The sequence below is a fragment of the Chanodichthys erythropterus genome, chromosome 13, assembly GCF_024489055.1.
Source record: "Chanodichthys erythropterus isolate Z2021 chromosome 13, ASM2448905v1, whole genome shotgun sequence".
Taxonomy (NCBI): Eukaryota; Metazoa; Chordata; class Actinopteri; order Cypriniformes; family Xenocyprididae; genus Chanodichthys; species Chanodichthys erythropterus.
The window spans coordinates 48,220,517-48,233,121 of NC_090233.1; the positions used below are offsets into that span (position 1 = coordinate 48,220,517).

Below are 12,605 nucleotides of genomic sequence, written 5' to 3' on the forward strand. Positions count from 1 at the left end.
TTATTTTTTGCAAAGTTTTTTAGCTGCGCTAATTGCGTAAAATATTTTTAACGTCTCAAACTGAAAAAAGTCAATCGTATATGTTAACGCGAATATTTTGACAGCCCTGTTATATGTATATATTTATATATTTGTTTGGTCTGACCACAAGTTTGATTCCATCTCTACCCCTGCAGGTGTCTTTTTTTACCTTTGTATTATTTGGCTCTAAATCACAGTATGTTTGCATCATCAGTGTGAGAACCCCCTGGCAGCTGTTTGTTGTTGTAGCTAGGTATCACTGGAGAAGGCATGTTTTTATTTCTTTGGCTTTACTACCAAAACATCAGACGTTCTAGTGGTGCTTGCATCTGTCTGGAACAGATGCTTTGCAAGATATGCAGAAAATGTGAGCTGCTCCCTGAAGGCAGTTTCTACAGAGACATCAGCAACGAGGAAATGCAATTGCTGCTCTTTTTGCAAGGCATCAGTTTCGCTTTCCTGGATTCGTTCATATGAATTGTACCCTAATGCTTGTTTTCAAGTGGACTTCAGTTTGGTTTCTTGGTGCACACTGAAATTAATTAAGCAGCTTTCACATAAATCAATCGGATAGATGTCAAACGGACTTGTGTCTGAATCAAAAGCTCTAGTGTGAAAATGCCTTTTCTTTGAAATATGCATCATCCCGAAGCTGATCTTATTCTTTTCTGTGCCTCAGGTCGCTGCCTGTAAGGACACTGGCTATGACTGGTTTGAGCAGCTCCTTCAAAACGTAAGTGTTTCTGTGACAAATACATTTACATCTGCCCGCCTCTACTCTGTAGCACTTCAGTTCACTGTTTTATTTTCTCTAGCTTTTAAAATCAGAGGAGGATTCGTCCTATAAGCCAGCCAGGAAGGCCTGTGTGCAGTTGGTGGACAATCTTGTGGAGTACATCCTCAAATATGAAGAGGCACTTGCAGGTATGCACATACTGCTGGACTTGGGAAATCTGATTTGTTACCATATCAGTACATTAACCTGCAAAACCAAAAAATGTCAAATACAATTTTTTTTACAAAAAAAAATACAAAAACTAAATCTAAAAAAGCATGTATGTGATTTGCAAATGTGTTTTTATTGAGGATCATATTTGATAAATCAGGCTTTTATGCCTCGTATAGTATGATATAGTGGGAATATGGAACATTTTTGGAGTCCCAAACTCAGCAAAAATTTGAATTTTGATGCAGTTGCTGATATTTATATGGCCAAAAGTTAAGATTAATTTTTTGTTTTATTATTAAAGCTCTGTAGTTTTAATTTTGTGGGCAAACATAATGCAGTGCAATACAATGATGATGTACCATACTAAAGGCATTTTACTTGTTGAAAAAGTATCTATCAATCAGAAAACAGAAGGTATGTAGTAGATTGTGTGCAACATGTTTTTCTGCAGAGTTTTGATCATGTTTTTAATGTAAAATCCTTAAATTTATGTAATTAAATGGCTTTTTGGGGTTAAAGTAGTTCATTTCAATTAATTGATTCAAAAACAAAGTAACTTTAAATTTAAGTGTTAAGTGTTGCTTTTTTGTAGTTTTCATTTATTTTCAATAGGGTGTTTGTTGCATTTAATGCAATTTTTGTTTAAATACTAAATTATTTAATAGATAGTTAATATGTTAATGTAATGCACCTAAATTCACAATCGGTTGATCAGTCATGATCTGTCAAGTCAATAGAAAGAACTTACCCTAGAATTTGTTTGTGATCTTAAATTTGTTCTTAGTAACTTTCCTAAGTTAAAATTACTTTAAGTAATTTTTACAAAATAAATTAATTGGCTTTTGTGATGCTGTCTGTGTGCAGAGCATAAGAGTGTGAACTCGACGCGGTTGGTCGCATGCATCACCACGCTGTATCTGTTCAGTAAGATCAGAGCACAACTGATGGTCAAGCACGCCATGACTATGCAGCCCTACCTCACCACCAAGTGCAGTGTAAGTGCACACTTCCTCTCTGCAAGCGGCAACTGCTAAGCACCACTTTCTACAGTGCAATATTTGAGGTCATTCTGCCATCTAGTGGCCGTATATTCCTAGTATTGTCATATTGTGCCAAGGTACACGTGTCAAAAGGTTTTTATTTATGTGTGTTTATGCATAATGTATTTTGTCATTTTCACAGTCTCAGAGTGACTTCATGGTGATTTGTAATGTTGCAAAGATCCTGGAGCTGGTAGTTCCTCTGATGGATCACCCCAGTGAAAGCTTCTTGACCACCATTGAAGAAGACCTGATGAAGCTCATCTTAAAATATGGCATGACGGTAAGTGATGTGCACTCTCAAACTTGTAAGCGTAAAAAAGGTACACACATAAGTATAGTAAAACTTGCTGTTTTTTTAAGTAATGGTGAAAATGTTAATCTTAAACTGGTTTAACTACTGGCTTGCTGTTCATTTGTATCATATTTCTAAACATACCACTAATTTCTTTCTCTCTTTCTTCTTTTTGCACAGGTTGTCCAGTACTGTGTGAGCTGTTTGGGTGCAATAGTGAATAAAGTGACTCATAATTATAAGTTTGTATGGGCCTGTTTTAACCGTTATTATGGAGCACTGACTAAGCTAAAGTTACAGCATCAGGAGGGTACGAACAACATGGCACTAGCTGCCACCAAAGCAGCCCTGCTCAGATCTCTCTTCACTGTGGGAGCTCTCTGCAGACACTTTGATTTCGACCTCGAGCAGTTCAAGGGCACCACTAAGGTATCGCAACCTTTCCCCATATGTAATTATACATGATTTTACATAAACCTGCTTGTACTTTACATGCAGCTGTGATTGCCATAACAACACAAATATTTCACTTAAAACAGCACTATATAAAATGTGCATTCTAAGAAAAAATAAAAACATTAATATTTGCATTATTTTTTATTTTCAAATATTAATCAAAATTACAAAAATGTGTTTTATTAAGTTTATTATGATATTAGATGATTTAGTTTAATGAGGTATGTTTAACTATAACTTTTATTAAACCTGTAATCTTGCACTGTTATTGGCAGGTTGTGATAAAGGAGAAGGTTTTGGAATTATTACTGTACTTCACTAAGCATGAGGATGAGGAAGTCCGATGCAAAGCCATCATTGGGTTGGGTAAGATGACTCATGTTTTTTTGTTGTTGTTGTTGTTGTTGTTTTTTTTGATAGTAATTATTTAAAATTCACATATACATATATATAATGTGTGTACATTCATACATTCATACATACATACATACATATATGACTAAACGCAACAAATCCATTTTATTTCATTAATTTGAATAAAAAATGTGTTTTCTTTACCAAGAAAGTGGCCAGATGAAAACCACTATTTTCTGATTCTAACTTTCACATAGCATCTTTTGGTTATAAAAACATAAAAGATTCAAATCTAGATTTTGATTTTCAAAGGTTTATTATAAAAACAGATTATTTTCCCCCCAAAATGCAATAAAACATGACAATTTTTTTTTTTTTTTTTTTTTTTTTTTTTCAAAATGCAACTAATCAATTTTTCTGTTTTTGTTGATCACAAAGTACAAAATAGATAAGGAAAACTAGGATGCTGGGTGTATTCAGAGCTCCGGCATTACTGTTTACAGTGCGTGGAATGGTGCTCTGTGATTGGTTGAGCAGATATATCAGAAAAATGACGGAAAAAACATGACAGACAACACGACGGATATCGCAATTTTGTGCAAAATTAATAAATTACATTTCAATATCGACCAGATACAATACAATAAAAAAAAAAAAAAAGCCCTTTATCGTGTTTTGGAACTTTTCATATATATATATATTATATAATGCACACATGGGTCATTGACGAATAAGGTTTTTTAAAGTGTAAAAAAAACCATAATGGAGATAAATTTAACACTTAGAAAAACTTCAAAATTAATTATGTCACTAAAAAAGTAATTTGGTATAACCAAATCTAGTTGTGCTACCTTACATACTTTGGATGTCATATCATTGTTTTTTATTATTATTAAGGCCTTTGGACAAAAAAATGACCTGTCGTGTCATTGACCCCCCCCCAAAAAAATAAAATATATATATATATATATATATATATGTATATATGATTTTTTTTTAATACAAAACTACCTGCGCAACTTTAGGCAAGTTTACATTGCTTAATCATCTAATATATATTTAATTTCAACTTTATTTCAATTACCGAAACAGTAAGGTTTAAAGGGACTATATGTAAGAATTTTCACGTATTAATTTGCTTTTTGTATTGCCAAAGTGTGAACCGCTTGTAACGGAACTTAAAAAATGAATCCTTCCCTGACTTCCCAGGATGTCTATGAAAGCCTGTAGACTGATTTGGATTTTTTTTTTTTTTATGCGAAGGACTCGGGCCAATTTCACTGGGATAATCCAAAGAATGTGACGGTTATGTGTGCTCCTGAGAGGCTCTCTTCCGTTCTGACACATGAAATGAATAAACTTATGCAATGTTCAGGATAAGGCCAAAAGAGCTATTCTGTACTGTAATATCAATGTGTCAGGCAAAGTAAAGGGATTAATTCAAACCACAGTCTCACATTGCCAGATCTCACATTGCTAGTCTCAAATATACTTTATAATCAAACTATCATAAGTGTAATTTTAATTACCTTGTCTGTTGGCATGATGCCAGTGAATTGCAGAGATCTACATTGCTACAATCAGATGCTTTTTTAACAGCCTCTGTCATTTTTGTTGAGTGTTTATTTTGTTGATGAGAGGAAAGTACACTGCACATATTTACATAACCTAATGGTCACAGCATATACTGCGTCGAAAAAAGGTTGGGTTCGCTTCAAAGACATTTCCAACTTTTTACTTCTTTATTTCGTCGTGAGTATATTGGGGGCCTTGAATCTTGTTCAGTCTCTTGTGGGTTAACTTAATAATAATAATGCAATAACTTGCTGGCTGCAGTTCACTTAACGACCTGAATTTCTGAATTCTACATACAGCCTCTTTTATTTTAGTTGACAGTAACAACACAATTGTTTACTTTTCAGCTTTTTGTTTCAGAACCATTTTTTGTCAGAATAATTTTGTACTGTGTCATAATTACTGAATAATAAATAAACCTTTTAACCTTTCTCTCTCTCTCTCTTGCATTCTGTAGGGTTCCTTTTCATCATGCACCCAAGTCAGATGTTCGTTCCAGAGGTGAAGTCTCTGTATAATGGGCTCCTATCTGATAAGCGTTGCACCATCACACTCAAGATCCAGGTGTTAAAGAACCTCCAGATGTATCTCCAAGAGGAGGACTCTCGCATGCAAGAGGCTGACAGAGAGTGTAAGTGATCCTGACATGATCATTCATAGGGCATTGCAGTTGCCAGTATAATTTTGAGGTTAACTGGAATTGATAAACTTCATGCTCTATAGACTCTGTTCCACCATTAAAGAAAGCTTGTGCTTTTATTTATTTTTTTTTTCAGGGCAGAAAATGTCAAAGCAGGAGGATCTGAAAGAGATGGGTGACATCTCCTCTGGTATGAGCAGCTCCATCATGCAGCTTTATTTGAAGCAGGTGCTGGAGTCTTTCTTCCACACGCAGTCCAGCGTACGACACTTCGCCCTCAATGTCATTGCTCTGACCCTTAGCCAGGGACTCATACACCCCGTACAGGTACACACACCCTCATACAGCAATACAGACATTATAAACACAGCATTAATGTCATTACTTGTCCTGCACAGAATTTTAACTTTTATGCATCCCAATCATTTGTATGTTGTTTTATTTTACCTTTTAGGGTTAGGGTTACTTAAATTACCTAAATTATAATTACAACACTATGTTCACCGGTTTGATTCCCAGGAAAAATGCTTATGAATAGGATGCAAATTAGGGGTGTAATGGTATGCGTATTCGTACCGAACGGTTCATGGTGCAAGTTCCAAATGGAAGTGATCATCCTTATGTGATCATCCCCATGTGAGCAGTCTCTCCATGTAAGCATTACAGTAGTATGTTTAATGTACCTGGAACAATTTAATAAGGTTGTGTAGCCATTAACAGTATCCTACACTATAGTTAACATGAACTAGGCCTAACAACACTGTTAAAGCCTTTTAAAATTTTGGCTTATGTAAATTTCCACAAATGCCAATTTTTATAGGTTATTAAAATAGTTACGTAGCATCATTAAGAACTAACATGAACTAACATTAATGGACAAAAGGGTTTTTTTGTGTTTTGTTTTTTACCCCCACTCTCTAACCACCTGAAGGTCGCGGTGTAATTCGCACCCTTACTAAGACACATTGGGAGAAGAATTTAATAACCCTATGAATGCAAATTAAAATGGAGAATCGAATTAATCGATTCGCATCGTATTTTAATGTGAATCGCCTCAAATCGAATCATTCTGAATTTGCAAAAATCGTTCTTTAATCGAATCGAACACCCATGAATCATGAATCGAATTGATTCGCTGTATACCCAAAGATTCACAGCACTAGTATGTAGCCATTTGGAATGCATTTGGCAAAAGGAGCGGCATAATTTCCTCATTATCTTCAGCTGGGATGTTCCCGTGACAACGCAGCGCCGGCATAAATATACAATTCAGATTTTTTAATGTTTTATATATAAAACTTTCTATATACAGTATTATATAGCATATTTTAAAATTAAAAACTTTTTAAAATATAAAATATATTTTTATTTGCAACAGTTAGGCAAAAGAAAAAAAAGAATTATGCCGTTAAAACAGCGACATCTGCCGACAGACACTGTGCTGCGTTGTCACGGGAACATCCCAGCTGAAGATAATGAAATTACGCCGCTCCCTTTGCCAAGTGCATTCCAAATGGCTACATATGGCACACGTGTGCCCTGCTCACATAGGGATGATCACATAGGGCAGTGGTTCCCAAACTTTTTAGCTTGGAGTACCCCCTGAAGGGATTACCATCCTTCTGCATACCCCCTCTCTTCCACTTAGACTGAAGTCACACCATTACCATTAAGGGACACTATTTGCAATATTTGTGAATGAATCATTGAATCATTGACTCTCACGATTCGCTCAAAGCCGCAGAATTGTTCGCGAAACAGATGCGTGTTGTAGTTCTGCTGTGGTTTTCGTTAGAACTATTATTTCATTGCAAAATAGAGTAAATACTGACAGTACTGTGTTTAAAATGTACGTTTTGTTTTTGACCTGTTGTATAATAATGTCACATTTGCAGTCATGTGGATATTTGGGAACAATTAGGTTCTTGCTCGTTATCATCATTAAATACAAGAACTCACACAAGGTATTTTTTTGTATCGGAGAAAGTTTTGAGTCTTAAATCGAAATTAATCCATTATCTCTGTCTATATTTGTTCTTCATGCGAGTAAGTGCTAAATCCCCACTTTTACAAAGAAGAACAGCAGTAATTTAGCGCGATTTTAAGGCAGCAGATTCTGCACGCAATCTAACATGCATGCTGCTTTTGTGGATGCAGTCATTTTTGACTGCAAATGATGAGGTAATTTGATTAAATGTACTGGATTTGCGACATTTTGGCAGTCGATTTTAGTATTATTTTAAGGTAGAATTAAATGAACTACTCAGCATTTGTTCGCGTACCCCCTTTTGTCACCTCACGTACCCCAGTTTGGGAATCACTGACATAGGGCATAGGGGTGATCACTTCCATTTGGAATTTGTCTCGTGAACCATTCGGTACAAATACACGTACCGTTACACCCCTAATGCAAATTAAAATGTTTTTGAAAGAAGTCTTTTATGCTCACCAAGGCTTAGTAAAAATAGTAATATTGTGAAATGTTTGAATTTAAAATAACCGTTTTCTGTTTGAATGTATTTTGTTGCAATTTTGCAAAATACATCCAATTAAATTTTTAAGCTTGCTATGTAAAAGTTTTAATTTCCTTAAAAAAAAACAAAAAACTTATGAATGGTAGTGTATGTAAATGTTCTTCCATAAAAAAATACATTTGACTGATTTGGACATTCTTTCAGCTGCAATTTAAGAGTGCATTATTATTATCACCACAATCCACATAGAAAATGTAAAAAAAAAAAAAAAAAAAAAAGGTGTAGGTTGGGTGTGGGCCTACTCATCACTGTCACAGCCTTGGCTGTAGAACTTGCAACTAACATGGACTTGACACTTTTCCTTCCTCCTTCCAATCAGTGTGTGCCATATCTGATCGCCATGGGGACGGACCCAGAGCCCACCATGAGGAACAAAGCGGACCAGCAGCTGGTGGAGATTGATAAGAAGTACACTGGATTTATCCATGTGAGCATCAATCTGCACACCTTGACACATGTCATATGCAGTATCATAATCTTTGCATAAACTGGATTCCAGTTCACTATTCTTATTGGTCAAATACATCGGAGCGGAGTGTAAGATTGAATGTACCATGGGATTCCACATTATACCATTTTTTATTTCATATTTTTTCTGCTAAAGTAGTTAGAATTTTTGCTAATTTTGCTATATATTAGGGATGTCCAGATCCGATCACGCGATCGGAAATCAGGCCCACGTGGTCACGTGGTTTCAGACTCGATCGGAATCGGACGTTACCTCCGATCAGGACTCGGATATATATGTATTAGGGGTGCAACGGTTCTCGGTAAAAATCGAACCATACGGTTCGGTACACACTTGCACCGCGGTCCATCTCAAATGACGACGCATCTATTGGTTAATATGGTTTGTTTAAAATAGCAATGTGGAAAACAGACAGACAGAGTTCAGATAATGTTTGTTTCAGTCGATGGATGCGCAAAACGTTACAACAACGATAATCAGAAAGCGTGGACAAAACAGTCACTCTTTGTAAACGGTTAACTGCGAGTGCCGTCTGCTCTCATGTCCAGTCATTTACGCCGTCATTACCCGGATGTTGATAGCGCGAGCGCAGGTGAGAGCTGAACAGCACACGTTGCTATCTGTGTTTAAACTAACTCATTTAAGCCTTGCTGATTTAAACCTTCAAGAACAAGACGTGAAAGAGAACTCGCGCGCTGTGAGAAGATTTGTGTGCGCTTATCCAAAGCGCGCACACGCTTATTTCAGTCAGCGCGCAAATACTGAGTTCTCTTTCACGTCTTGCGCTTCAGTTGACAAATTCATACAAAAACTATGTCAACATGCCCGTCTTAGCGAGTATCCTAGCAAACATAGTCGGTTATGTCTTAAGTGAACGTATATTAGTCGAGAAAGACAGCGCATGTGGAGCAGTATAGGTACTGGATCGTGCATGTCTTATAGGGAAAAAAACTATTCCTGCTGCCTGTTTTTAATGTTAAATCAAACAACAAATAACAAAGAAATCACTCACTGCTCTCGACTGAATAGTTTTTGTAACTTCAATAATGATTAATCTTTATTTATTTTATACAGTAAAGATAATATGCAGTGATATTTTATATTTGATTACTTTATCCATTTTCTGTACGTGAAAACGACTGTTAGATACCTGAAAAGCACTGTTACTGGATACTGCATCTGTTTTTTCGCTCTTCTTTATTCTTTTTCATGTATTATAGAAGTATCGGATCGGGACTCGGTATCGGTAGATACTCAAAATCAATGACTCAGACTCGGACTCGAGGGCAAAAAAACGTGATCGGGACATCCCTACTCTATATATATATATATGTTTATATAATATGTATATGTATGTTTATATAATATGTATATGTATGTGTGTATATTTATTTATTTATTTATTTTACCTACAGATGAAAGCTGTAGCAGGGATGAAGATGTCATACCAGGTGCAGCAGGCCATATTGGGTTCAACACGATCTGTGATCCGTGGTTTCCGTCAGGACGAGTCCAATTCTGCTCAGTGTTCCCACCTATACAGCATGGTCCGTGCAAACAGACAACACCGGCGAGCGTTCCTCATCTCACTGCTCAATCTCTTCGACGACAGCTCGGTTAGCAGTCTTTGTGTGTCTGTCTCTTCCTGTCGTTGGCTCTTTGTTGTGATGTTGAGACTGACCTTTTCCATCTGTCTGTCTTGTCTCTCTCTGTCCGAGCAGAAGATGGAAGTGAGCATGCTGTTGTTCATGGCTGATAATCTGGCCTACTTCCCCTATCAGACTCAGGAGGAGCCGCTGTTCATCATGCATCATATAGACATCACACTGTCTGTATCAGGCAGCAACCTGCTGCAGACATTTAAAGAGGTAAACGTGCTCAAGTGCTTGTGTTTGATCTCAACAGTTTGTGCAGCACACATTTGGTTGTTTTGTGAGCCTGTCACAGTGTAATCCAGCTCTACGAAGAAGCTGCATTTGAAGGATGGGGCAGTGCAAACTCACATCCTCGGTGTGAATGTAGCAAAATGCTGTTGCATAGAAGACATTTACATAGAAGTCTTGTGCAAGAAAACAATTTATTGCATAATAAAACCAATTGAATGTAATTTCTTACACTTGATTAACTGTTAATAAATAATAATAATAGCCTATTAAGTGAATAATTGAACATCATTCGTTTTTTTTTTTTATAAAAGAAATATTTGGACATTTAACACTTAATCTAACACATAATTACATTAAAGATAATTGTGAATACATGTAGGTTAAGTGTAAATACGTGTATAAACTAGCTATCAGGCTAATCGCGTATCTGTATGATATGCTAGTACACAAGCTACCTAATACGGACATAAGTTGAAACGGCATTTATCATAACATGATTTTGTATGAATTGTAATCGGGCCCTAAAGACAGTACCTATTAAAAGCAATCTGAATGGGATCATGTTGGGTCCTAAAGGCAGGAACGCACCAAGCCGACAGTCGGCCATTGGGCAGTTTTTGTTTTCTCAGTGTGTTTTGCACTGTCTGCTGAAGTTGGTCTTCGTCTGCTTTTTTTTCCGGCCGATTCGACATGTTGAAACGCCGTCGGAGCTCGTTGGTCCGTCGGGCCATCTGATCATTCTGATTGGCTGTTCAGCTACTGCCACCTGCTGGTAGGGAAAGGCATTTCATCTTACGCAGGCACAGAACGGACTTGCTACTTGGCTGTTGCCGTTAGCGTTGGTTTAGTGTGTCAGGCCAACTTAAGACCCAGACGCTGCCGACGTGAGCTAACCCCGCAGTCTGCTTTCGTCGCCATTAGTTTGTCGGTGTCAGCTTGGTGTGTTCCTGCCTTAATGGAGACCCAATTTTGGGGGGACCCAATTTTGACAATACAACGGCACTGTTTATTTACACGCGAGCACAGGATGAAGGCATGTCCAGCGACGCGACAAAGTTGAGATGTTTACTTTTACAGTATATTAGCATTATTGCAATGATGGTATTTATTTATTTAATTTTTCTAATTTAAATAAAATTATTTTGAACGGCTATAATTATTATTAGTAGTAGTAGTAGAAGTACTTTTTTTTTTTTTTGTTCTATTAAAAAAAATATATCAAATTGAATGGGGAAAAAAGTTTTTTTTTTTTTTTTTTTCCCATAGCTCGTCACATGCCTATATAATGTTCGTCAAGGTTTTTTGCACCAAAAACATTTTCGATTTACATTATCATTTTTCTCTTTCTGTTTTAGTCTTACAGGTAAAACAGGAGGTTGTTTTACTACTGTACCATGAAGTTTTCTACATTTGAATGACCGCTGTTATTACTGGCTTTAACACATTAGTAACAACATACTTTAACATATTAGATGCAAATATGGATTGTCATATGTTAATGCACTCAAGGTTTTGAGAAATTCCATCCTATTTTCTAAACGGGCTGTTTTTGTTCCAGTCTCTCGTTAAGGTTCCAGGCAGGAAGAGCAGGAAAAGGAGACGACGGCGGCGGCGGCCGCAGCAGCAACAGCAGCAGCAGCAGCAGCAGCAGCAGCAGAATGGCGCAGAGGAGGAGAGGGGAGAGCAGGACGAGGAGAGAGAAAGGAACAGCGGAGATGAAGAATATGACGGTGATGATTATGAGGAGGATGAGGAGGGGCAGCGAGTTAGGAAGCCCAAGCCCACAGAGGTTACCAGACAGTCGGAGTCAGATTCTGAATCTGACCTCGAGGATGCTGATGCTGTCATGGAGCGTCTCCCTGACGATGCATCTCCTCTCCTGGACTTTGCTAGGGCTTCACAGGGCATACTGTTACTGCTAGTCCTCAAACAACACCTTAAGAACCTCTACGGCTTCTCGGACAGGTAGCAAAACGCCCATCATGCACCTTGACAACTCCTCAAAATAATGATTGCTGTTCTCTCTTTATATACTGTATGTATTCTGCTCTCTCCCAATGCAGCAAAATTCAGAAGTACTCTCCCACGGAGTCGGCCAAGGTGTACGATAAAGCCGTCAACAGGAAGTCGTCGGTCATCTTCAGCCCACGGCAGACCATCGACTTTCTCCACAATGATGAGGTTCATGACGAGCTGACCTACGAGCTGAAGAGGAAGATTGTCAAACAGTACCTCGATGTGAGCTATACTTATTTTCTTCAGGAAAAAAAGATTATTAAATATTCTATTTATATCGCTATTAATATTATTTAACATTATTTGTTTTTTAACAATATTATCATAATTTTTACCAGTAATAATTGTCTCTGCAAACTTTCAAGGAAGC

General features: G+C 37.1%; 1 protein-coding gene across 2 annotated transcripts in view; it reads left to right on the plus strand.

The window, feature by feature from the left end:
- Positions 1-12,605, plus strand: part of nipbla (NIPBL cohesin loading factor a) — a 52,592-nt gene that overhangs the window by 36,914 nt on the left and 3,073 nt on the right. For both annotated transcript variants that reach the window (XM_067405769.1, XM_067405770.1), the window contains exons 31-43: positions 701-754; positions 837-945; positions 1,835-1,965; positions 2,153-2,293; positions 2,486-2,734; positions 3,037-3,127; positions 5,148-5,321; positions 5,467-5,657; positions 8,184-8,291; positions 9,749-9,949; positions 10,055-10,201; positions 11,778-12,184; positions 12,283-12,457. In XM_067405769.1, the coding sequence (XP_067261870.1) occupies positions 701-754; positions 837-945; positions 1,835-1,965; positions 2,153-2,293; positions 2,486-2,734; positions 3,037-3,127; positions 5,148-5,321; positions 5,467-5,657; positions 8,184-8,291; positions 9,749-9,949; positions 10,055-10,201; positions 11,778-12,184; positions 12,283-12,457 (2,178 nt within the window). The remainder of the gene's footprint in view (positions 1-700; positions 755-836; positions 946-1,834; positions 1,966-2,152; positions 2,294-2,485; positions 2,735-3,036; positions 3,128-5,147; positions 5,322-5,466; positions 5,658-8,183; positions 8,292-9,748; positions 9,950-10,054; positions 10,202-11,777; positions 12,185-12,282; positions 12,458-12,605) is intronic.